Source organism: Zonotrichia albicollis, chromosome Z, assembly GCF_047830755.1.
Source record: "Zonotrichia albicollis isolate bZonAlb1 chromosome Z, bZonAlb1.hap1, whole genome shotgun sequence".
In the NCBI taxonomy this organism is placed as follows: Eukaryota; Metazoa; Chordata; class Aves; order Passeriformes; family Passerellidae; genus Zonotrichia; species Zonotrichia albicollis.
In genome coordinates this window covers 50,918,266-50,946,124 of record NC_133860.1, presented here as the reverse complement: position 1 = coordinate 50,946,124, position 27,859 = coordinate 50,918,266, and the positions used below count along the sequence as shown (strand labels likewise).

Here is a 27,859-nt window from a genome sequence, read left to right as displayed (position 1 = left end):
CCTGATTAGTTTATATTTAAGGCTTAGCGAGTCCTAAAGAAGACTGTATAACTGGAAAACGTATCCTAAAAATTTGCTGTAACAATATACGAAATTTGCCAATAATGAAGGTTATGTAATTATGAGCAACATACATGACTGCAATTTCTAACCTTAGGACTACACTAATCCTATGTCTGTCTACTAAAAGAATTGAAAATGGTTTTTGAAATAACTATTCAGCTCCCCCACAGACTTTTCAGCTTTTAAAAAGATAGGAAAAAAAAGCCCGACTTGTTTTGCAATGTAGTTGAAGGAGTAATAAAAACTAGCAGACTGAAAAGCTCCAGAATTTATTACTTCTTCCAGAAGAAATGTCTTGCTCTTATTTATACTCACATGTTATACTTTCTAGCAGTGTTGCCAAGTTTGAATGATAGCCCATCAGATGGGGGAAAAGCGACTTAAAGCCATACAAAGCCTAGAAACTAGAGTGCTGCTTTTCAGTTTTATGCACACCTGAAACTGCTTAATGGCCTTGAGTCTTCTGCAAAAAGAGGTTATCCTGCTTTTAAGTATATCAGTTAGATTTTAGCGTATTTCTTCAGTAAGTCTCTGTCAACAATAAGCACTGTCTTATGTGCTTCCAAAACAAGATGACCTTCTGACAATGTAATCTACTCCAAAGTAGTTTTAAAGATAGCTTTGCTGACAAGAAACAGGGCAGCAGTAATCCTAGGTACTCTAGATTAGGTTGTCAGAGAATAATTTCCAGCCCCAAGGAAAATACACTGAGTCCTTGATTTGAGAGGAATCAGCATTCTAAATTAGCAGGAGACTACTGGCCTTTCCCAGAAGACTATCAGGATCTTCTAATATGGCAGGTCAGAATTCTAATCATGATTTAACATCCTGAGAACAACCCCAAAGTCCTTTGTTTACTACAATTAACTTCATGAAAAAAGTAACTTTTTCTTACTTGTAACACATACAGAAAATGCACCATCAAGAGCAGGAAAGCATGCAGCATCCTCTTTTACGTACAAATGCTTCATTTTTGTCCTCCAACTATGATTGCCACAGTCTTACCTGGCAGTATTAAAATGAGGATATTCAGAAATCAAGAAAGATAAAATTTATGCAGATAATAGTTTATGGTGGTATTACATGCATTTTTGAAGGTACTGATCTTGATCCACAATTACAGAATCTTCTGTTTTCAGTATGATACAATAGTCTGGGCTCTATTTTTCATAATATAATACTTTTGATTACTCCTCCTGGTTTTAGTTTTTTTTAATACTCCCCCATTTCAAATATATGAAGAGGTAGCATATTTAAAACTATGCTATAGAATGAGTTATGCTAAAATAATTACTTCCAATTTCTTTTAGATTGTAGCTAGGCATCAGCAAGAATTTTTTTGTAACAGTTGCTTACTTATCAAGTTATTAGAATAGGAGAAATGCTCCCACCATCTGCATATAAGCAGGGCTTCTGCAAAATACACCCTCTTGCTAGAACAAAATATCCTAGTACTCATCATTTTTAATTGTCAGCAGTTCTAAAGATACCATCAGAAGCCCCCACACAGCTCCAAATCTAAGGTACATGTACACATGTGCACTTGGGCCTCAATGCATTAAAGAAAAGGTAATTTAGAAAGACAGCCAGAGCTATAGCATAAACTTTCTCTCTGCACTTATGAGTTTAAAGGGCTCCTTCCCTCCAGAGTTGCTGACCCTGGGTTAACCCATTGCCAGAAGACTCTAGCTAGTCCTCTAGCAAACAATTGCCTCCTGAGTAATACACATCCCATAAGTCAGCCATTGCTCATCAGCAGCTTTCAGCATTCACAGGTAAGACAAGCAGGAGACTTCTACACTCCCCTGCATACAGATAAAAGGAATTAAGAGAGGAGGCTCATGGCAGTCTAAAATAAACATCCAAACAAACACCAAGACATTTTTCTCATTTGTGCCAGGGAATTTTATCTGGAAAATAAAAGCATGCAGAGAATCTAATTTCTAATAGAGCTGAATACATAAAATGGAATAACCCACTGAGGAAACCGACTCCTTCCCAAGGATTACATGTTGTAAAGACTGCAGCAGGATGACTCTTTGGAGAAATAAACACAACGAACCACAATCTCCTAATGCATATTGTTGCTGGTATGGACAGGTATCAGGGGGCTAGTCCAGGAGCTGCTGCAGTCAGAGAAGCCCTCCTGAGTCCATGAGGTTAACTATTGCCTTTTCAACCATTTTCCTCTAGAGCCATTGAAGACTGTTAAAAGACAGAAAAGCCAAATGAAGAAAAAAATCAGACAGAAAGTGCTAACCAAGCTTTGCATGCTTTTTATCACAGTCCTTAAAACGGGACAGCAGCATTGCTAACTACAGTAACCAAAAATAAGTTCTAAAGACACCGGGTCAACATAGTGTGAAAGAATTTTTTTCTTATCCAAAGCTTAAGTTAAATAGCTTAATAATCCTTGCAAGTAAAATAGGACAACAGAAGCAGCTCTGTTTTCTTCCCCTCAGAAATGAAAGGTGCTTTAGAAGACAGCCAGTACATCAACAGAGAAATGTCTAGGCAAACAAAGGTGAACTGCACTTTCTCTTCTTTAGTCTTCTAATTTTTAGAAGGGTAAAAATTCTGCTCCGTAAAACTAGAGTAGAACACACATGCAATTACACATACTTCTGTAAAAAAATCCATATAGAAAATATAGGAAGAGGCTGTCAAAAATGGTCTTCTATATCATAATGCAAAATTAATTTTAATTTTCTACTACTCTGAAATTACTTCAAGTCAGGAAAACCAAGACAGGCAGAAACTTCATCCAAGTTTTACAGGTGAAATACTACTCTGACAGCAATCTGTCACAGCAAATTATTCTTCCTACAGCATTATGATTCAAGTACATTTGCTGCAGTAAGAGCAAAATATGCTCTTTTCAAGGGTCTGACAGCCTTGGAAAATGAGAGCAAACCTGGGAGTAGGTGTTTGATATAGACTGTGAGAGAGCAAAGAGCATTACATATGTCTGAAGATAACACTGCCAAGGTAAGAGTAAAGCAAAAAGTACTAGCATTACTCCCACTCTGTGATCATTCACACTATCCAGAATGATTTACTGGAATTCCTTAACAGGAAAAATATTGTAAACTTAAAGTTTACATTAAGAAATGTACAGTCTTAATTAACCAAGGAAATGAAGTATTTAACTACATAGATTCTTTAAGCTATCTATCTTACTTGTGCATCCACTTCCCAGAAACGTGTCTTCATCATTCTTGTTTCCCAATTCAGTCACTTGTAGGATGGATGAAAATTGCAGGAAGAGATATCTGTTGTTGCTAAGTAAAGTCTCCCAGATTTACAACCCACATTCAGGAGCAAAAAAAGGATAAAAGCAACTCCCCCCTCAACACTCCAATGTCTGTTCACATAACAAAATAGTGAATAGTGTCATAGTTGTCAAGAGTGCTTTTTGAGATATATTTCAAGTCAACTGTCACTCCAAAGTCAAAGGAAGCACTACTTTCAACACGCAGCATAACGCTTAGTTTGCAAAAAGGTGGTAGAAACCCATGCTTAAAATTTTATCTACCATTTAGTAATCTTTATTTTGTTTCAATGAAGCACAAAATCCAGCTTATTTATTAAGAAGTGTTTAACGAAAATATAAATGTTACACTGTGTGAATTATGTTTATTATTTGAATTTGCAGGTTTCCATTCCTTTAAAATAAGACCATCAGAATAGCCTCATAAACAGTGTTTGTACCTGTTGTTAGCTCAAAAGAGATTGAACCTCAAGGGCCAAGACTGGGGTACCACTGCCATCAATACAACTCAGAGAAGAGGGTACGTCACCCATCATATGAATATCTAGAGAATTTGTTGTTGTATCAGTCCTCTCAACCTTTATAAACCTCATGTGACAATACACTAAAGTCTCTTGCCTGCTGTTAGTGTGGAGCTGGTTTCCAATAATGCAAATAAGGATAAAAACAAATTTCTTATTTTATTTCTTCCACTGAAGTATTTGAGTTTTAGGAAAATTTTGATGATTCCATGTTTACACTCACATGATTGTGTTTGGAAAAAAGCAAATACAACAATAATTCTTAGAAAATGCATTCTGAATTCCTTAAAAATTAGAAAAAGATCCAAATGCATTAAGATAGGCTAAACTTTTGCATGTATATGCATATTCTGCTTCATTCAACAAAAGAGGACTAAGTAGTTCATCACAAAAATCATGCTAGGTCATAATAATGGTCCACTAAGCACCTCATTTGACTTTCTAGAATTACAAAACAGTACAATTTAGGAGAGAGTTCAAGAGATAAAGCAAGAATACATAACAATATTTAATAACATTCATTGTAAAGTATTCATTTATATTATAAAATACAAAATAATATTTTAAAATTATAAAATAATTTACTATTTACATTATTCAGCACTCTCTGAAATAAATGTTTCTACATTTTTTCAAAATTCAGCTGTTGAAGTTTCATATGGTATTATGAAATCTGAGACAAATGGAATCATGAAAATTTATGATGTCCCTTCCAAAATCAGTACTATGCAAAGGCAAGTGAAAAATTAGCATTGTATGTTCAATTAATCTTGCCAGAATGTACCAAGCACTGCTACCTTTACCAGAAGTCCTAGAACTTCACTGAATGTACTGTAGAGAAACTTATTTTCATTACTCACTCCTTATTCTCTTAAAATAGCAATCTGACATGTTAGCAGCAGTCATTGTGCTTTGGCATTACTGACTGTAGGTTCACAGGCTTCTTCCATGTACATTCTGTACAGTTTAATATGACACACTTAGTAGCTCTTTGTTTTTATAAGTGCATACATATCTGTAAGACTAATAAATCAGCCATTTCCATCTAAGTGCTGAGGACCTTTTGCCTATGCCAGACAGAGGGATAAGAAAAAGACAGTTCTTCTGCAGGCAGTATGGTTATCACCTGTACAACAATTTGTTTCTAAACCAAATAATCTACTCTGAAATCAGAAATCACTCTGATCCAACAGCAAGGCAAACAACAGCTCTGTGCAAGCAGCAATATAAAGGGAAGCTAACAGAGTCCTTAACTTTCTCCACCATGTCTCTGCTATTTTTGTTCCTAACAATGCCCAAATCTTATCATTAATGCAACTTTAATTCTGCATTTATCTGCTTCTATGTTATGAAAAAAAAATGTTTAGCAGCATGACTCATGTTTTCAATATGACACAATTCCATCACATATGAGAAGGCACTGAAGTTCAAGACAAGACATGTCTGATTAAATATGAAGGAACAAAGGAAAAACACAAACACATCTGATATAAAAGACCACACTACGACCTCAGATTTGTCTGTTAGCTAGGATGCAGGAAATTACAAGATCTGGTGGACACAGGTAAGAAATATTCTAGAGACAAGTTTAACAATTAAAAAGCATCAATCTCTTTATCCTTGATGGAATTCTCTCAGTGAAAAACAGTCGATAGAGTGCTTGGTGAAAATGTAACTGGAAGCTTCCTAGAAAAAAAACTAATTCACTTCAAATAAAGGGCCATTTTGTTCATTATGTAAAAGCCCCTAGATGAGTTCATGTGGCATTTACAGTTCTGAGTTTGGTCCCTTAAAATATCTTACAGAAACTATACTCTATATTGCACCAAATGCTTCTGATTTCTTACATTTTAATTTATTTGTAGTGCAGTATTTCCTGTTCTCACACTTGAGCCTGTCATTTTCACTGAGCAATACTCAGTCCTGTCAGTAAGCATGCACTTTGTCAAAACCCTCAGAAGAGCCACAAGATTAGCTGCAGAACTTAGGCTGGAATTGCTTTAAGTAGAATGAAAGCTGGTATTTCAGATTTTTATCTATTCCAACCTAAACAAACACATGCACATCATCATTTTAACTATATATGCCTTTGAACTACAGAATTACTAACTGAAGAAAAAAGTAACCAAGAGCCCTGACATATTAAATTCAAAATTAAATTATTAGTAAGATGTCTGCTCTGTCCCAGCACTCCTAAAACAGATAACCAGAAAGATTACTTTACAGAGAAAACACCCAGGTCAGAAGGGCTATATGCTGCAGGTCTGCAGGTGACACTTGTTAATACTGATCTAGTGTGAATGCACTTTGTTACAAATTAATCTGCAACATGCCATACCTATTGAGTGAAATACAGAAAAAATTGCTGGGGTATTTGGATGTTTCACAAAACAACAGAGGTTTAAAAATAAAAGTATTCGATGAACAGGCATCTCCTATTGCCTGAAAGGGTCAAGATTATCAAAATCACATTTTTCAGCAGGTTCTGTAGTGAAAGAACCAGGGAGGTAACACACATTCAAGAAGTAAGGGAGCTAATATAGCCTATGTTTGTGGTTCTTACTGGTAGCATTCCAACACACTTAATTCAGCTTTTCTCCATCATACCCATTCTGACAGCTAGAAAGGCAAGAGGCATCACATGCTGCTGCTGGTACTACGACAGGCTCCTGTCAACTAGTTGGTCACATACCACTACACCAGGTACACAACAGTTGCTTTCACTCCACAGGAATAAGGAAAGCAGAAACCATGAGGTCTTGTTTTCCTAAAAAAGGAAAGCTTATCAGAAACATTTATTAAACAGCTGCTACAGCAGAGGAAGGATATGACTGAGCTTGTAGTGATTCCATATGCTTTGAAGACCCAGAGCACACTTCCTATAACGGATGACATGCAGAAGTACAAAACACTTATACAGACAACAAATTGCCAGCTAGCTATGAAAATGATAATTTATGTCATCATGTCTAATGCTGAAGAATGTTCGTTGTCAAATAATTGAGTGCTGATGATATCTATTACAAGGTTGCCTAAAAATAATACAGAATGAAAGATGTAAAATTGTAAAGATTCCACAACAGTTCATATCCAGTCATCTATAAGTTTCCAAAGTTTGTACATTAGGGCCAAAGGGACAGGGTATCCCCATGCTCCAGCTAACTAACTTTTGATACAGAAATGCTGAAATGATTTAAATTAGCCAGCTTGCAATCAGGCAGCGGAACAATTGGATGTGCAGTGAAGCAGTTCTGTGGAGTGTGACCTGTGAGTCCTTCAGGTCAGCAAGCTGTCCCTGAGCCAGCAGTGCATCCTGGTGGCGCATTGGGAAGAGCAGTGCCAGCAGGCTGAGGAGGGTGATCGTGCCTCTCTACTCAGCCTTGGTGAGGCACAACTAGAATGCTGTGTCCATTCCTGGGTTCCTCACTAGAAGGGAGTCATGGAGCCCCTGGAGTGGGTCCAGTGAAGGGCTAAAACCATGATTAATGTATGTGCATATTAAAGACATTTTACATCATTGCTCTATCCCTCAGAAGATGAGAGAGAAAGTAATTCTTACAGATTAAATGCATAAACAAGCAACAACAAAAAAATCCTATTTTCTAACACTCATTCTTTGGTTTAGTCAGAGAGAAAAATTTTACCTATTGAGGTAAAATTAATATTAAAATTAATAGGTAAAATAAAACTAGTATAGTTAAAACTACTTAAACCAAAATAAAATCCCTACACCAACACTCTTCTTTAAGCAATAGTGCATTGGTATATGTATGTTCAACATCAACTTAAGAAAACAATCCGTAGACTCTATCAACTAAGTGCAAAACCTATGGGCTAATCTGATTTACTTATACTGCCTATAACATTACACATATAAGCAACTGATACAACTCCATAGATCATGTCCTTTATCCACAGAATTTAAAAAACAATAGAAGCAATATAAAGAAGCTCTATCCACTTACCTAAAATTACAATAAATTTGGTATTGACTTTCTTAAGAAAATGAGCTGAAATCCTGAAATGATGACATCCTTCAATAAATTAAAGACTGCCATTATTACAGAAAGACAGATATAAACCCCACAATTATGCATTCATTTCTTCCTTACTTCAACAGTAAGTGACATTGCCCATAAGGAACAAACAGCACCTAAATCCACACAAAGAGTTCACCTTAATGAACACAATGCTGTACTGGCTTCTTACTAAATCCTTACTATGCAGACTTTTATGAATCCATTTTGTCTTATAAATCCTGTATCCTGAAGAGCTCAACTGTCTGCTCATGACACCTCACCACAGTCTAGTCAAGGTCAATGATCTGCAACATACAAGAAATAAGGGTGCTCCCATAAATGTGACTGCACAGGAACTCTAAAAAAGCAGTCCAGCTGTACCAACCTTCAGGGTGCACACAATATATAAACATGGCTTTGTGTGAAAAAACAGGCTTATATAATTGCTCTTCAGTTACTATTGCCTGTGGTGAATGCATTTACTAGTGAGGGAAAGGGAGTTACATGTACATCTTGCCAGGTATGCAATTACATACATGGCAAGAAAGTGTTCTTTCCTACATAAAAATAAAAAATGAAATAATAATGAATATAATAATCGCATGTGATAATTTGTTGTTATAGCTTCAAAACAGCAAAAGAAAAAAGTGACAATGAAGTGACAAGACCAGGCACACAATTTTAACTGGCAGATATAAGAATACCCCATGCAACACAGCTACCGGTAACACTGCCTATAATACACCAATGGAGATTCTGGTCAACACAAGGACTTACACAGAACAAAACAATTTGCTGCTGTTGAAATTCTGTGATAGCAGCCTTCATGGTACTGCCACAAAATGGGCTTATATTGTGATCCATTGGGAAAACACTTTTTCTTTAAACGCAGACAAAAAACAAAGTCTGAATAAAACTTTCTATGATGTCTTGATTCTTAAATTAAAACAAAAAATCATAGTCACTTAAATCACAGCAAAGGGCTAATTATACCATACTAACTTCCTTTTGTCTAGTATAAAAGGACATTTTTTTACTTTGCCTGGCTGAGTGTAATAGCCTATGAATTATGAGATCAAAGCAGCAAACTGTATGTTTTCTAAAGTAAGAGTTTCCTTCACCAAGTTTTACACTTACTACAGCTGAAAGAGCTGTGTGAAGGGATCAGCACTAAACCCAAAGGACAGGCTGTGCACAGCAAGAAAGAGAGCAACTCCCTCGTGCTTTTTGCAGGTCACTACCAAGGACCATGTTAGCAGATCCACACCAGACCCTTAACAGGCAGCTCTGCTGCTACCAGTAATTAGCTTGGACAGCTCTGGCTCCAGGAGTAGCAGCAAGGCTACACCATAATGAGCTCAGCTGGGATTAGCAGGACAGGGCAGGGAACCAAGAGAGCTGAGGCATTCTGCATTGCGTATGTATCACAGAGATCAAACAAGGATGGCTGGCTAGGTTATCCCCTCACCACCTCATTCCAAAAATGAAGCACGGCAGTGTGTAAAATACAGGCTAATGAAGAGCGACACCTCCAACAGATGAGAGCCACATTAATTAACACAATCCCTAGATCATGGAATACAGTTTCTGTTAGTGCTAGCAAACTTGTAACTTGTCACTGATTTAAGGGGGAGAGAGAAGGAAGAAAAAAAAAAAAGAGCTGATGTTTTCCTTTTCTGCTTTTGGTAGATGCTTTTATAATGGAATTTTGCAAGGAATTCCTCTTGTATGGCCTGTAAAGCACTTCACAAAAAAACCCCAGTATGTTTCTTTATTTAAACACCATTTAAGAAACAAACTCACTTCTCAATCAGCAGCTTCTTGTTCTCCCTTTTGAAAAAAGCCAGTTCATTCCACATCACATCACAATCCTCTTGACAAAGCTGACAGGAGCTTGTGTGTTGGTATCTGCTTTTAGTATTTTCAAAACTGTTTATGAGCTTAAAAAGGTTGTTTGTTTTCAAATATCTAAATGCTTTGGGAGAACCAGAATAAATGCACCCCTGCTTTCAGAAAATACAGATTTTTCAAGTACAGCATCCATTTAATCTGAATTTTGTATGAAGTATACATTCTGAGGCATGAAACCTTAACTGTGGTAATAAAGAGAAGTTCAGTTACATAATTTCAGATAGATATTGAGCTAGTATCACACCATGCCTCCCAGGTGATGTGGCAGAATAGTGTCACCCACATTCTGATAACATTACTTTAAATACTGGTATGGGAAAGAAGAAGTTAAAATCATCACGTAATCTCTTGCAAATTAAGGGAAAGTCATCAGCTCCCCTAACACCCCAGCAAGCCAATGTGGAAGTTGCAACTAATGCCCACTCTAAATCACACTGTTTTTCTACAGTTTAATAAAGGAATTAACTATCTATAGACAAGATTATGTATTAAGAAAAAGCATATTGACTTTTGAAGCTCAGAAAAGTAAAATTATTTAACAGTTTTTCAGTCATTAAAGTATTTTTAGATATTTTAATAATGCCAAAGATAAAAATTGTATTAAAAATGCTTTATGGAATCAATTTAAAACTCTGCAATCCAGATTCCTACTGGGCATAGAAATAAACTCTCAGACAATGTGGTAGCCTCCTAAGGCCCCCATCATCTTTTCAGTCACGTACATCAGTGCAAGTTGTATGTACACTGACAGGTGGATTAGGTCCCATCAGCTGCCATCTCAATAACAGATACTAATCTATGAAGAATATGGAGAATGGGGTTCTCCATCACTTACAAAGGATCAGAAATGCCACATAAGCACCTGATACTGACTTCTTAATGCACAATTTACATTACAGCAGCACTATACAGCTTTTTGTGGTACCAAAATAACTGATGTTATTGTTACAGACTGCTTTTATTTGCGTCTTGTCTACTTCCTTTTGTTTAACTGTATTAAAAATGAAAACCAAACCTCCTTTAGTGTGACTTCATACAAATCTAGCCTGGTAACAAAGATTATTGAAACCCTGTTATTTTCAGCTCATCTTAAATAGAGATGAAAAAAATAGATAACTAATTGAAGGCTGAGCATTATATTCTCCCCAATACCTACTTTTCCCAAACACATTCATTATAACACAATCTCGTCTCATTTACTTTGAACAGAAGTCACCTTTGTCTCTCTTTCCCTTTCCTTTTAAATTTTTTTTAAACTATTAGAACCAGAACATCCAGTGCTTCACTGTATATCAAGTTTAAGATTTTAAGGTCTTTTTCTAGTTCAATTTTTTTTATCTTGTTAGCCTTGGACTCTCAATGGATCTGGAAGCCTGTCTAGGTATAGACACAGAATTAAATAATTGAATTGAATTTAGTAACTATCATCCTTAAGTCACTTCCAGATTGCACTACATTTAAAGCAGTGAAATAAAAGGAAAAAAAACCCCATATTTTTCCTTAAAAAACAAAACCATTTCATTATAATTTGCCTAAATATATTTGCCATTATACTTAGGTGTTTAAAAAAATGCTCCTGTGCTTCCACCGATGCCTGTAGCAATTTTGTACCTCACCATTGTTTCCATCCACACCTTTTTTTTTCCTTTTTTAAAGACAAATCACTCCTACGTAAATGCTAGTATTTCAAAGCAATGCAAATCTACTAAGATAGGCAATATCATTACTTATATATAAGGAACAGTTTATCATTCACAGTAGGATGCTTTATGTCACCCCAGACTCTGAACAGCTACCAGTTTTGCAGCATTTTCTGTGACTCTCATTTTCTCCAGAGAGAGATAGTGTCAAGATTAGTCAGTATTGTTGTAACTGCAAAAATAATTATTTTTAGTAAAAAACACAAGTGTTTACTGAGCTGTTAGGTGCATGTTAAAACCCTGTTAAAGCCGCAAGGAAACTACTTCTTTGAAACAGGTCCTGAAAAACAGCAGTGCTTCATAACTGAACTGATAAGAAATGCTTTAATTCCTCCAATTGCATCTATTTACCAAAGTATCTGTACGCTAAGGACTTAAAAAAATAATTTCTGCAAAAAATTTTCACTGTTCTGTATAGAGCCTAAGGGAGAATGATATACAGAATGTTCATTATGCAAATTTTATGTGGTGAAGTCTTCCCTCTTTCCATTAATAAAGATATATTACTGCATTTTTTGTAAAATTATCAGAAATCATTTATTTTTAAATAATTTAGCAGATAAAAACACCTTGCTTTCATGCACATATTATTTTATTTTTCCCCTATAAGGAAGGAGATTTTAGCCTCAGTTAATATACGAATCACTACATGTTAGAGAGGGTATTATTTCTATATTTTAATGAATAAAACTATTTTTAAAAACTATTTGAAACATAATGAGCAACTGCTGTGTTACAGAAAATTAAAAACATACAGTCAACAAAATAAATGAGTGAGGAATTAGACAAACATAAGTAAGCAGTCCTAGCTGACCTTTGTCCAGTACTCAGGCTCTCAAGGAGAGCCCAAATGAAGTAAGTCAAGGTGTCAGCTCAATAGATTTCCTCTTGGCTTCAACTACAATTTTTCTCACATAGGGGTTAGCTATATGTTCTGCTGTAACAAAGAACAGTCTTGATCACCACCCAGTAGCTTCTTTCTTCAAATCACATTCTCTTTTGAATACCTTTATAATACTTCTGTTCAGATTTCTTGGGTAAGGAAAATGTTTCTAATGAGCTATGTAACTTACCTGCTATTGCCCTCTTCCCACTGCTTTAATTGCTCTTTTAGCGCTCTGTAGTTGGTCTATAACATCTGCAGCCTTTCTTCGTGTTTTCCACAGGCTGCTCTTAGCTCATAAGATTCTTGAGACTTATGAAACCAGAAAAACAAAATCAGAGTTGGACAAAATGTAAGAGAGTATTACACAGATCAAATGAAAGGAAAGTTCTCTTTTATCAATTACTGTGAGACTCAGAAATCGAAATAGAAAGATCAGGACTCACAGTCCTTGAGGTCAAAGTTTTCTTATTAATTGGAAAATTCTGCTGATTTGGCAATTCACTTAAATACTATTTTCATGCTGCTGAAAGTTTTAAAAATTTACTACCAAAATGGCAGATTTTATCTGGTGAATTCATAAGCCTAATACATTTTAAAACACATAGACTGAAAAAGGACTGTTGGCACTTTTTTTCATTCAAACTACTTTCTTTCCTTTTTTTCCCAATGGAAAACTGTTCTATGTATTTTCAAGGGAAATACTGGCCAGATGAAAAAAAAAATTACATTTAAATGGCTTCAGGATTTCCACACATGGTAAGCTGTTTCTGTAAATATATATACACCTGCAACACCCAGACTTTGTCCTCTAGTAATGCAGCAAACAAGAAATAAAAACATTGTTTACAATAGCTTTTATATAATCAAAACCATACAAAAAAAGTACAGAACAAAAATTAAAATTCACCTTGATTATTATTGCAGGATAACATCATGTAAGCTTAAACCCAGACTTTTCTAAATGACAATACAGTCCTCTGGAAAAAAAAATAACACTAAGAAGAAGCATTTAACACTATAAAGCAAGTCAAACTACTCTACTAATAAAGAATTCACCAGCAAAGAATTCATTATGCTGTAGCAAAATTTGCAATCAGAGCTTCATTTTCAGTTCAATGGGAGCTCTGCTTGTAGAGCAACTACAGAAATAAATAAATCAGAATACCTTATTTGCAAGTATTTACACCGCTTATATGCAAGGAGGACTTTTCAGCATTAGTCAATAAATTAGACATACCAATAGTCAGAGTTGCAAACAACAAAAATTGAAAACATGGCAAGGGTTTCCAGAGTACTCATAACTACAAAGCACCTATACTAAGCTTGGCAATCAAATGTAGCCCAGCTTTCATGATGCACAAAGTTGAAAGACACCAGTTAAAGTTTCAAATGGTACTATATACATAATTCCAGAAGTTTTCTGGAAGTGACTTCAGAAACAAAAAGAGAAGATTTAGGAACACAATCAAGTCCAAAGTGACGCTACCACTAAATACTTTCCCAAAGTGGTGGTGATAGGTTTTCTTTCCTGAAACAACCTCTAAGCCAAATACATTTTAAAATTTTGAATTGTTAAAAAAGTACTTTTGACTGGGCTTAAGTGAACTCATATAAATACTGCAATGATATTAAAAACAACCATATAAAGCACGTAAATCTTAGACTAAGAACATAGAGACCATTACCAAGTTTTGCAAGAGGAAATATTCACAAGAATACAATTACAGATGTTGTGTTTTCAAGAGAAGTTCATGAAACAACTGTTTTGAGATTGGTTGATATTGTTAGCAAAAACTGGTCAAGTCTGGCAGGGCACTAGAAAATAATGTCTTCAGTATAAATCCTGAGAAGTTTATTAGTGTCAATGCCCTTTCAGAGATGCAACCAACTGTAGAATTTGGCCTTTCCTATTAATGAATCTGCATTTTTCATTATTGCTTACCTGTTCTATTATCCATTCTGTTACAGTTATTGCCTTCCCTTATCACTTGCTCTGCTCTTGCAGAAATAGAAATTAGACAATTAACTGCCCTAATCACTCTCTCTATTGAATAAAGCACTTCAGGATTTAAAATATTCACTGAAATTTCCATAATCTGTTAGACTAATCTCTGTCTGAATTATGTTATATTTCATAACTAAACTGTCTTGTACACCATTTTGTATACATTCATGGACGTGGGACAGAACAACCCATCTCTCACAGTGCTGGACCTCCAGATTACTCTCCAGCTGTACCCTGTCATCCCCAGTACCACCCATGCAATAATGAATAACAGTAACACAAAGTTCAATCTGCAGTAGGAAAATCCCCACTGCCTATGCCTTTTTTTCTTTTGGTAGGCTGCTCAGACAAGTCAAAATATTCTAATCACTAGTGCAAGTTTTCATTGAAATTGACCTTCTATTACTGTAAAAAGGAAATTTAAAAAACTACACTGATTCAATTATTTGACTATGCTTAGGCTTTCAAGAACTGAGGCCCCTAATAGTTACAAAACCAGTTTTTTCCACAAACAGTTATGTGGATAAGTGGCAATATTCATCTATTTTCAGCATCTGAACACTATAAATGGAATAGGACTACATATGAAATATGAGGCAAATGTGAGTGTACAATACAAACAAGTATTTAAGATGGCCCTGAAGACTGGTGTGCATATTCTAATTTTATTTACCTCCACAAACTTTAGCACCTAAAAAGGATGAGAAAACTCAAAGAGAAGAGCTCCTGTTGGTTTTGAGACTTTTCCAGTTAAAGCCAGGATTATCTCTTCTAGGCTACACCAGTGACCACAGCTCTAGAAGCAATACAGGAGAAGATCAACGTATTCTTAGTTTGTATCAAATACCTACTTCTCAACAACCAAACTCTTACCCACTTCTTAAAGACCCACAGTAGACTGAAGTTTTGTACCAATCTAAGTAGCAGATTGATAATTTGTTATTTAAAAGCAAAGAAAAAAAAAGAAACCCTCATTCATTTTCACGTTCTCTTCTGTAACCAAGGGTGCAATCAGGCACGCTCTGTTACTTTTTAGCATCCCAGAAACAAAGCCAATTCTGTGTAAAAACTCTGAATTTAAATGATCACCCCATTTATACTAGCAACAAAGATACTAAGAGCCATCCTTTCTTGTTGAGAAATGAGTCAGCTGAGAGAATGGGAAAAACCTGTGAATGGGACCTTAACCTCTTCTGCTCCTTTGTAATACTGACTGAGGCATTCCTGAAAACCCCAAAAATAGAGCTGTTCTTTTTTTTTTTTTTGTATTGTTACCAATTTTTTGAAAGTACTAATGTGTTAAGTCACCATTTCATGTTCCAGACATGCATCACTAGTGTGTGTGTTGACAGAGCAACCACTTCTCTGAGCAAGAAAATTTCAAGTAATCATATAGAAAACACTTCATTTGAAGAGGCAATAATGCAAGGGCCAGTTTTGAAATTGTGGGTCAAATCCAATTTTTGTTGCTAGAAACAAAGCCTGAGAGAAGGCTAGCATTAAGAAATCACAGAATAGCAACATAAATATTCTGACATTAACTTTATGAAGCTTAGTTCACTGTCATGCTGGCAGTAGCCTCATTGAAATATGGATGTAGTGCCACAACAGTGTTTATTATGATGACCTGGGCCTCTACAGCTTCTTTTCAAACCATTAAAACATTCTGCAAAAGAAGCCAAATAGATTGTCAAGAGAAAATGCAAGAAGCTAATGTGCTCACTTTCAAGGGGAGATTTAGCCCTTAAAGACATCATGGATGTCTGTGATAGAGATCCCACACCTGTAACATCATAAACCTGCACAGATTTTTAAACTATACTTTCAGATTAAATAGAAGATAAGTAAAGGCAGTATGGTGAATGGTACAAATTATATATGACGTTATGCACAGACAGTTGTTTCTCTTCTGCTTATGCTTTCCTTCACTCCTCTTTCCAGAAGAAATGTGTAGCTCTCTATCATTGAAGGCAATAGCCATAGACACTGAAGTGCATTTTGTTTCCAAGAGCAAAACAGCTGTAGCCTACAGTTCCAGAATAATCTGTAGCATCAGTGTCAGGCAGGCCAACTAAGAGTGATGAACAGAAAGCCTCCCAAAGGCCAATTCTCAGGTTTAGCTGGTGGGACATGCCTTAGAATTCTCAACAGAGGGAAAAAACAAAACAAAATTAATTTTCTGTCTCCCAGGAACAAGACAACCTGGAAGACTGAATTTGAAGTCTAAATAACCTCTCCTGTTCATATATATACTCTACATGTGTTAAGATAATGCTTTAAATTCTCCCATGTACATAGGTGGATGAACTGTGACATTTTGCTGAAATATACTTCCCACTTACAGTTTTTCTAAAATTAACTTATCACTATGGTTGGTAGAGCTTCCATTTTTTTCACTTACATAACTTTTATTATAGGATGTTTAATACAATGAATTCTCCTTTAGGCTACACATACTTGAAAATATCTTTCAAATTACATAACTGAACAATGACAAGCAACACAAAAAAGAGAAGGAGGAGAGGGAGGAATGTGAGGAGAATAAAGAAGAAGATTAATTTTAAGTGTTTAAGAAAATATGACTCAGGGTTTGCATTTTGCATTCAGAGGTGCAATTTTAAACCAATAGTTTGTTCAAAAGTTACTGTATCTCTGTAGCAAAATACCAAACCAACAAAAACACAGCTACAAAAATCCGTGAAACTGGGACAAAATGAGCAATTGCAAAACAAGCTCAATTAAGATTTTCTATGAAGGGGTGGAGCGAGGGGGATTGTTACTGTTTTTTTAAACAGCATCTTTTAAACCAGCAACTAACAGACCCACAACTTACATAATTTCCAGGGGTCTTTTTTAAGTTACTGACTTCAGCATTTTAAAGTGTGGCTTTATTGTACATAAAAGTCTTTGTACTTTCAGTGCTTCCACTTTCTGATTTACTTCATATGAACACATAAATTTCTCAGAATATATATACCCAAACACAAACTTTGAAAATGTATTTATCAAGTATGTGCTATTGATGACAGCTCAATTAAGCTTCCACAGGACTGCAAGATTACTCTCACTGTAAAGCAAAAAGGTAAACTAATGGAGAGTGCTCTCTGATCTGAAGAGACAGTGTATAAAAATATGTGTATTTTTAATTTTTAAAATGTCTGTTTGTTTTGGTATATCTTTATCTATGCAAGCTTATAGCTAGCAGGCTTTTTATTTATTTTTATTTAATGTTCACCTTTAGCTGTAGTATCTTCTCTAAGTTTTCAATCTTCCTTTCAGCTATTTTAAGCTTCTTTAGTTCCTCTGACTCTCTAAAAGAGCTCTTTGGGGACAGAGACCTTGAATGTTTCACAGGTGGTTTCTGGAGAATAAAACAAGGACATGGTTGAACTAGTTGGAACACCGGATTATGAAAGACATGCAGAATTAAAGAAGAAGTAATTTTGAATACTAATAATGAATTATAAAAAAAAAAAAATCTGCATGGAATACCAGAGAAATAACAAGCAGAATTACCACAGCGCTACCACTAAAGGTTTCTCTGTGACTCGTTAATGAGAATATTCATTTACATTTACATTGTTTCTTTCAGAATAATGATGTCCCATTAGGGAAGACTAAAGGGTTATAGACTCAGAAATGCAAGAAACCTCATTACAAAGGAGGGGATAGAGGCTGGTCTAATTGCTCTATAAGGGTCCAAGGTTACACTTGATAGGACAACCAGAAACAAGAGGGAAAGGATTTTTTTCCCTTTGAAATAGTTTAACACACTGTGAAGTTGAAGGAACAATATGCTTGAGGAATATAAATACAACAGACAGTAGATCTTATACCATAATGACCATATGGTCATTAACTATAATGTGACTAACTAGAGACAAGAATATGTGTTTATATTATGTACAGCTTCATACAGCAATCTGGAGAAAGAGTATGTGAAAGTAACACTTAAACTGGGCAGCTTTCTGGTACATTCTATGTCATATCTCCTTATGGCAGAGAAAGAAAGGCCTCATAAAATTAGACTTTCAGATTTTTGGAATAACTTGGGTTAAGAACAGTGAAATACCAACACACACTTAATGCCAATCAGGCAAAATACTGTTGTGCCAACACATAAAGTCAAACAGAAACTCAGGTAAATTGTGATTATTCTTGCTGCATTATGCCACTTTCTCTGCGAAAATACTGATCGACAATAAAAGAAATTAGGGATAAATTCTTCTTCAATACTGTAGATATCAATATTTTCACTAGTTCATTAAATTAATTTAATTTTGAAGAGTATCTTAATCAGCAACTGACATTTTTTTCTTTGACTACTACCTTCCAGCATGAAATATTTATAAGACATCATATACCACATTTTCATTTTAAACAGTATGGATTTCCAAAAAGAAGAAAAAAAAATCTGTCACGAAATATCAGAGAACAGTAGCATATCATATTTATATTATTTATATTTATATTTATATTTATATTTATATTTATATTTATATTTATATTTATATTTATGAATGTAAATATTTCCAGTGTGGTTTTGTCATTTGATTTAAGGATTCTTTTGCGTATGACACATACCTGAAAGAGACTTAAGAAAGTCCAACAAACAACCAAGCAAAATTTATTAGAAAAAGTGTAACACTCTCACAAAAAAACCCAAACCAATCCAAACAAACAAAAAAACCCAACAACCCCAAAAAAAAACCAACCCAAAACCAAAAAAAAAACCCCCAAGAATAAACCAAACCAAAACAACCCCCCCCCTCAAAAAAAACCCAAAAACAAACCAAACCAAAACTAACGTCTGGAAAATATTTTAGTACATTTAAAACCCAAATACTAAAAAATATAATCATCTTCAAAGTCCCCAGTTTTGTAAATAAAATGAAGAGCTTTAAAGAAAAAGCAACCAAAACCCAACCCTCCTATCCTCTACATTCCTTAATCATTATATACAGTCATATTATGTATGACTGTACTTTGCATTATTTTTCAATAATTGCTTCCAGGTAAACTTTATGCTGGTATAGAGAAAATCTGGAATATATACAGTTTCTCTGAAATCAGATATAGAAGGTCAAAGCACTCTGCTTGCTGCCAAAGTGAAGGACAACAAAGGAAAAGAAGGAGATCAACCAGCACGAGGCTCTTAAGAATTAATAGGTAGAGAAAACCTGAGAAGGAACAGAGAAAAGAGGAAAAAAAATACCAAAAAAGATAAAATTCACTGTCTTGCTAGTCTAGTCACAGCTGATCAGATACAAGTACATAAGAATTTTTTATACATATAGATAGATAGATAGATATATTATACACACACTCAGAGTTTATATATAGCTACCTGGGAATGTGCTAGAGCCAAGGTATGTGAAAAAAAATGAGAAAACTTTTAACTACTTATGGATATGGAAATGATTACCTGTGACAATGGATGGGATTGGTGATTTCACCTTTTTAGTGGTCAGACTAAAGGTCTGTGGAGAAAGGACACTGGATCTGGGCTTTACAGTTGCACATAGGTAGTTTGAACTCAGTCTTTGCTAAGGAGGTAAAGAGTTCTATCAAGACAAAGGAGACTGTGTAGTAAAATACACTATAATTGGATTGCCTGGGGCTGCTGCAAAACTCAGTTTGAAAGATGGCATCTGTAAAAATCTTCTCACAAGTGCAAACTTTACTGCTCTTGCTCCCGTCAAATATAAACATTAAATTTTTTATTCATATTCTACAGAAAAATTTTGTCATACCTCTATAAAATATATACAGAAATGTATATAATGTTTCAAAATGTAATGTTTCAAAAATTTTCTACATGTTTAGGAGTAAAAAAACCCCTCCAATTTTATCAGTGAAGATTGTTAATCTAAGTCAGGAAAGGAATCCAGACCAGAATATTTTTCATTGAATGTTCCTTAAACACTTTTACTGAAGACTAAACCAAATAGCAGAAAACAAGAAATGAACAGAGTTTCTATTATATAATAGATATGAAATTTTGTGATAGAAGATTTAGCATAAAGAAAGAGCAGGTAAGGGGATGGGACACACATTAACTGATAATGGAGGCACAAAAGCAGAAAAAGAAAATATGTCTATTTCTAGACAACCTTCTATTACCTGTCTGCACAATGAAAGACATAATGGGACAAAACTGCAAATAGCCACGTTCTTGAATTCAATAATTCAAGGTTTCATGTTGAATAAAGTGCCAAAACAGACCAAATAAAACAAACAAACAATGAAACCATAAAATAACCAACAAAAAAAAACCCCAAACAAACAAAAAGAACCCCACCAACAAAAAACCCCAAAGCCCAAACCAAAGTAGGGAAGTCAGAACTCCTCCTGAAAAGTCTTAGGAGCACTTTTTCTTTACAGGCTTGATATCAATGACTGCCAAGATACAGCTCAGAGGACAGTGGGCAGAAATCGTAATGTTTTTATCAACTGAAGAACCAGAAACATTGTTGAGGCTGAACCCAAGACTGACCAGATAGATGTGGGGGTTTTTAGAAAGAAAAATGCTAAAATCTTGATTCGCTATGTTTCGACAGGAACTTTACTAGCACTGCAAGATAACACATGTCTTTCAGTGTCTTGACACTATAGACCTAGAAGAATGGTATAGAATGTACATGAACAAAAGGCAATTCTAAGTCCCATGCACCATATCATGGGAAAGCTTAGCTACAAGAAAACCACAAAACCCTACTGAATTAGCCAGCCGACACATGAATGTCAGTTTAATCAGCTAACAGAAATCATATAGTGCTCACAAAGTTTAAGCTCCAAGAAGAGCTCTAGGAAGGTCAAGCCACTGACTCCTAAGTCTTCAAAGACAACAGCACACAGCTACACCACTTTTCACATAGACAGGACCATGATTGTTACAACTGCCTCTAAATACACACTTAACAATATCATGAAACAGGACATCACAACCAAGTTTAACAAAGCTTTGAAATGCCTCTCAAAGAATAAGTTGTTTCTATTTCTCAGTACAGTTGTAGGCAAGAGATGTGGATTTCTGTAATTCACAAAGAAACCAACACAGGCTATAGATGTATCTATGCTGTTGCATATGTAAACACAGCCAGAAGCATACAGTCGCGTGGCCATACATCTCAATTTACAGCAGTAGTGCCAAGTTTCTGTTTGTACCAGGCTCTTCTTTTCAACACCTTTCCAACTATTCCATCTTTCAAAGCCTCTGAAACCTTTTCAGAGCAGTAAGTCATCAATGCAGTGTCATTCTGATCAGAAGTGATTCCATGCTTATTTGTTCTTTGTATCCTGGGAATGTATATTTGGGGGAATGAAGGGCAGCACAATAGTCTTTGTAAAGTCAAAAGGATCATCTTTTTAAAACAAACATTGAATATCCCACCTACTCTTTCTGTGAAATCATGCGCTAATGACTTCTGATTTTGTCATAAAAGGCTGAAAAACAAGGGAATGAGAAGACACTGAAAGGAAAAAGGGTAAAGTACTAGCACAGCAATACTACCTTCTCCATTTAGAAAATCCACAGTATTTCCACAATTTCACTTACTGTGTTACCTTACATACAAAGGAGTTAAACAATTGAATTCCCAAAAGTTTTAGAGACTTGTGTGCTCTTGTGAAAAAGTGGACATATCAAACAGCCGTGACTATTTAAAGAGCATAACTCAGACCTACATATCAAAACAGGAAGAGATTTTGTACAATAGGCTTTAAAATTTGTATTTAGTTTTACTAAAGGAAGGCAGTGTAATTGTTTTATTTTGACACAGTTCATGACAAACACAGCAGTCTCATTTACTTTCCCCTGAGGAAACAGAAAAAGACATTGTTGGGGGCTAACCTTGGCAGGGGTCAAACACCCACTCAACTGCTCTCCCAGTTTCCTTCCCAACAAGGACAGGAGAAAATAGGATGATAAAGCTGTTGGGTTTACCACTCAGCATCATGGGCTGACTCAACTTGAAGAAAATTTATTTAAGCTATTGCCACTTAGAATATATTTAGGTTGTAAGAAATAAAGAAAAAAAAATTAATTAACACTGTCTTCCCTACCCAAAAGAAGCTCCCAGCTTCCGAGGCATAACTTCATTCCATAGCTCCTGACTCTTTTACCACCTGCTGAGCCATGCAGGCAGAAGGTTTACAATAAATGCTTAACAGTTCCCATTGGGCCATTCTTTCCTCCTCACACTTTCCTCCCACTCTGGCACAGGGCCTCACAGGCTGGAGTCCTCCAGGATAAACCTATTCCAGAGCGGGTCTTCCATGGACCATAGTTCATTTAAGAGAGGAACCTGCTCCAGTATCTACTCCCCTCCACAAGCTGTGGCTTCTATGAGCAAATATCCACTTGCTCTGGGCTCCTCCACAAGCTATTTTATTGACATCAGCTCCACAGTGATCCTCTCCCTGGGCTGTAGAGAAATACCTGTTTCCAGTACATGAAGCAAACCCTCCCTCTTCTCCTTCCTGACCTTCACGTTTGTCAGGCTGTTTCTTACCCTCTCTTCTTCAGTCTATACTGCCTGTGTAGCATTAGTTTTTTCTTAAGCACATGGTCACAGAAATGCCCACCTCATGCTCCTGAAGAAATGTTCTAAAGCGTGTCTTTTCCCAAAACTAACATACAGTACAGATCATTAAGAAAGAACAAGCTATACATTTTTTAAAGAAAATGTGATGAGATACCATATTCAGATAAAGTAGAAGATTTCAGAGGAAGTGGACAAGATGGTCCACACTAGTGCATTATTTATACCATACAGAATCACATTCACCTTTGCAACCTTGTTAACAGTTTCTAATACTCCATACAATCACAATAAAAAATAGATGAGGAAGAGTCTGAACACAATGAAAAGCATCATGATTTCAGCTAATTGAATAGATCCATTTAAATAATGGAATTATTTACAAGTGTCACTCATTTACTATAGCTCATAGGTGCTGCTATTGTTATTTAATGCCTAAATCAAACAGTGAGACTCCACAAAAGAGGCAATTCAGCACCATACAAAGCTGAAAGTATAAATTTCAAAGGGTATTGTTGTCATTCATCCTAGAAAAAATACTATATTCCACTCCAGAAATCAAGAATTTGGGAAAAAATATTTTTCATTTAAAAAATCATAATAATAACCATTTATACTTTTCTCACTTTCCTTACAGTGAAAGATGGTCATTCTAATAAACACAACAAAATATCTGATAAATATTCATTTTAGCAAACCTACAAAGAATTTATCCTGCAAATAGTTCATTTAATTAAGAATCTCTTATTCAGTATTTAATAAGGTAAAACCTTCTACTCCCAACAGCTATTTTAACAAGTCTTTGGCAGATAACACAGGAACTATTCAAACAAGCTTCCAGAATTATAAGCAGCGTCAACAAATATTAAAATTATTATCTGGGCCCTTGAGCAAAAACGTTTGGCTTCACCAGCCTGACTTACACACAAATACACCAGACAATAAAACTACCCTACCTCGTGCTTTCTTCCAGTCCTTATATTGTTGCTTCCCAGAGTATCTGCAGTGTACAAATTATGCTCTGCTAGGTTAGGATCCCCTTACTTCAAATTTTCTGTAAAAGCTCAATTTCAGATTCTTGCACTATAATACAGTCCTCTAGCTCACTTAAAGAAGGCTGTTGAAATATCTAGAAAATGACAGTAGAGGTATAGTACAGTTTTAACAAAAAAATCGTAACATGGATGTGTAACACACCATTTACTTAAAACTGCCTAGAGAAATATATTAACAATATTACAGAAACATGCAAAAGCTGCAAATAATTCTGCTCTCCTAAATTACCCATGAATGCATAATCAAAACCAGGTCTCAAAATATTAAGGAAACATTTTTAGACCACCACCCTATTTTCTAAATCTAAATTTATGTTCTTAACAATGGCTGTTTTATACGCACATTTCTTCTGCAGTAACTTCTTCTACTTATTGGACGGTATTTTGTATGTCACATGCTATTAAATTTCTTGACAAAATATTGCACCTTCTGGACTTGTTTCTAGTGAAACTTCAAGTTGTAAGTATCACTGGCCGAACAAAAAAACCTCAACTGCATATTCTAGAACTAAACATATTGTTAGTTAAGAACTGCCTCAGAGAAGTACTTTTTTACTGTAAATCTAAAACTTGTATCCATAACATCCTTAAAGAGCACAAGTGTTGGGGTCAAACTGAAAACTTAAAGGAAAAAATAGACTCTAGTTCACAGTGTTGTTCAAGGCTGGTACTTTACTTTGTTAAACTGTTGAATTCTGTTAAACTGGTGAACTGATAGCTTTCCTAGCTATCAACCCATGTGCAGCAATTCCTTGGCACAATACAAGGCTGCTGCACAGTGATCAACTTACCTAGCTACCAAACCTTTTCAGAGAGGACACATTTCTGTGCTAGCAGCTCCCGTAAGTTATAACCATGATATTCAGTAGCAGACTCATGTATGCATGACCAAGAGTGGTCAAGCTAGCATGGCCTGACAACTGACTCCTGGTCAGTTGAGCTTTTCATTACCAGGTGTGATCACACCCCACCCTGTAACAACCACTGGGCAAAACTTTCTTTCTTAGTGTAAGCAGCAGCAATATGCTTGTTGGGTCACCTTACGGCAATCACAAAGTGAAATGCTTTAGCTCAAACCTCCTCCTCACTGCCATAAGGCTGGGGACAGATATTCATCTTTTAACACCTGTGCCAGAGAAAGATGATAGAATTCCCACATGGCCAATGCATCCAGGTAGCTGGAGGTTAACACTTCAGTGCCATTGCTGGAGAAGGGATGATGTAAACAGCCTCTCTAACTGATTGCATAACTAATGGTGGGTAGTTTAAAAGTCAATGGAAGTGGCTTGAGCTTACCTTGGACTGCACTGATGAGGGGAAACTCATGAAACTCTATTGCCAGTGGTGTTCTGACAGCAATGATGAGCAGCTGGCAAGCAGTAAGCTCTTCAATCAACAAACCTGATCCAGAAGACATGTTCTTAAGACTAACTAGAAGTTTTATTTTGTCCCTTATTAACAAGATCCTGACAACATCACTTGCTTGCAACTGTTTGCGCATATTCTTAAGACAAGTACTCATTTCAATAGAGAACATAACATTTGGTACAATCATCACATGGCACTGTGTTCACTGGTGTTCCCTACATTAAAAAAGTCAGGAATACTGACAAAAATTACAAAAAGCAGTGTAAAAAAAAGGTTAGGTAAATAAATCTCCAAATTCATGCCAATCAAGAAGTAAAGTGGTCCAAAGTTGATTAAAATCAATCAAGCACCTTAGTAAGCTTAGTATTTCTCAGAAACAGACAAATGGGCACAGACATTTTATTTATGCAGAATATGCTTTTCATAAAGCCTAAGATAAACTCATTATTTCAACAAATAAATTAAAAATTAAAGATATTGACCACTTTCTTTAGAAAAACCTCAACTCTTCATACAGTAAGTATAAGACATTTGTCAGACAATAAAAGTTGCCTGTGCTTTTGCTGACTGTTCCTTAAATACATTCTGTTCCTCATTTTGCATAGTTTAGGCCATATGTAGTTGCAAACAGATGTCATTACCACCTATGATCAGTAAAATACCTGTTTATAACCATTAGCTCATGAACACACAGAGAAAAAAAAAAGAAAACAAGAAAATGAGAAGTGACAAGCCATGCGATCAAAAGAATGCTTTAAAGAGAACTGGATTTCATGTTTGTTTGAACAAAACCTGAGCATTATATAAAAATGAAAAACATCCAACAAAACCAAGAAGATAGAAATAGTGTCAGTAGATAAGGGAAATGTAGTTGCACTTAGGTTCTGGAATTTATTTTATTATTTGAATTTTACTCTTTTTACAAAACAGAAATACACCTACGAACTTGACACACACATCTTACTGATTTCTCAGATGCATGTAAAAAAAGAGCTCCACATGAAACACAAGTTTTAGAACTATATTAGTAGCTCAAAAAAAAGTCAACAACTTCAATCTGTTACAACAATTTCAATTCACATTCCTGGTACTTTAAAAAGTCTACACCTGTTAAGTGCTCATAGAATTATTTAACTTTAAAAGGACCTTTATATCCTTGAGTCCAGCTCCTGCTGCTGACCTGTAAGAATTAGAGAAATGTCACTAATTATTGACTTCTTATTGTATCACTACTTTTTATTTTCTTCTGTAAAAAAAATAAATACTGAGTACTTTAAAACATAACTCCATTTAAGTTGACTCCATCACAGATTACATCAAAACCTGCTCCACTATGTCATGCAGGTTCTGCTGTTGACTTTAGCATGACCAATATATGAAAATTATTATTCTTTATTTGCTTTGAGGTTATTTTTTTACTCTTTTCTTCTTCCAAAAGAGACCCCTAGAAATTGCCATGCTGTGATACTTATTTTAAATAAAATACTTATATATACTTTAAATAAAATAAAATAATACTTCTTTTAAATAAAAATTTATCTTATTTTCTAATAAAACCCTTACTGTCTCTGTCCACATGGCTATACAGACATATTTCTTGAAAAACTAAATCCAACAAATCAAGTCTTAGATCTTAACAAACACCTCCAAAATGCTATGCTTTTACCTTAAAATATTCAGTAGATTGCTGTTACCAAAACACACTTACCTATAGAATTTGGGTCTATGATACCCTCAAAACCTCCTCATTTTAAAGTATACTTGTGGAATTTTTTCAGCTTCAAAAATTCTAAGAATCCAGATGTAATTGATTAAATAAATTTAAAAATGAAAGTTTTGCTTATCAGTGGACTCCAACTCAAAAGGAGTTTGGTATAATTTTCTGTTAAACTTAACATATCTTTGAAAAACTGAGAAACATTCTTTTAATTATCCTAGCCTCAAGACTTTGTTTATTCAAATATAAGAGAAGGTTGAACAATTATTTTTTAGATAAGAAAGAAGACCTTCCCAAGACAGAAAACTGGATGAAACTTCTCTCGCTGGTGTTTAGTTTTAGATTCATGTCAATTTAATTTCATACTTCCAGAATTCTGTGGTCCAAGTATCTTTGGATAAGAGCAAAAGAAATTCTTAACAATTATTAAACACAAATTGTTTAGTGAAAAGATTTGGTTACTATGAGAACAACCAACTTCTTCTGTATAAACACATGACTCTATCAGCAACCTAGAATTTGAAGATGAACGCATGCAGAAAGAATGGCATTTTTACAAAGGCATGTAGTGACAGGACAAGGGACAATGACTTCAAACTGAAAGAGGGGAGATTTAAAGCAGACATTAGGATGAAATTCTTTAATGTGAGGGTGCTGATGCACTGGAACAGGTTGCCCAGAGAACCTGAGGATGCCCCATCCCCAGCAGTGTTCAAGGCCAGGTTGGATGGGGCTTGGAGCAACCTGCTCTAGTGGGAGGTGTCCCTGCCCATGGTCACAGTGGGGTGAAACTACATGAT

General features: G+C 35.4%; 1 protein-coding gene across 1 annotated transcript in view; it reads right to left on the bottom strand.

Moving 5' to 3' along the window:
- CNTLN (centlein) overlaps window positions 1-27,859 on the bottom strand; it is a 163,704-nt gene that overhangs the window by 78,965 nt on the left and 56,880 nt on the right. The window contains 5 exon segments of the mRNA XM_074533606.1: window positions 9,678-9,803; window positions 12,559-12,682; window positions 17,677-17,737; window positions 23,876-23,958; window positions 25,271-25,463. Of these exon segments, the coding sequence (XP_074389707.1) occupies window positions 9,678-9,803; window positions 12,559-12,682; window positions 17,677-17,737; window positions 23,876-23,958; window positions 25,271-25,463 (587 nt within the window).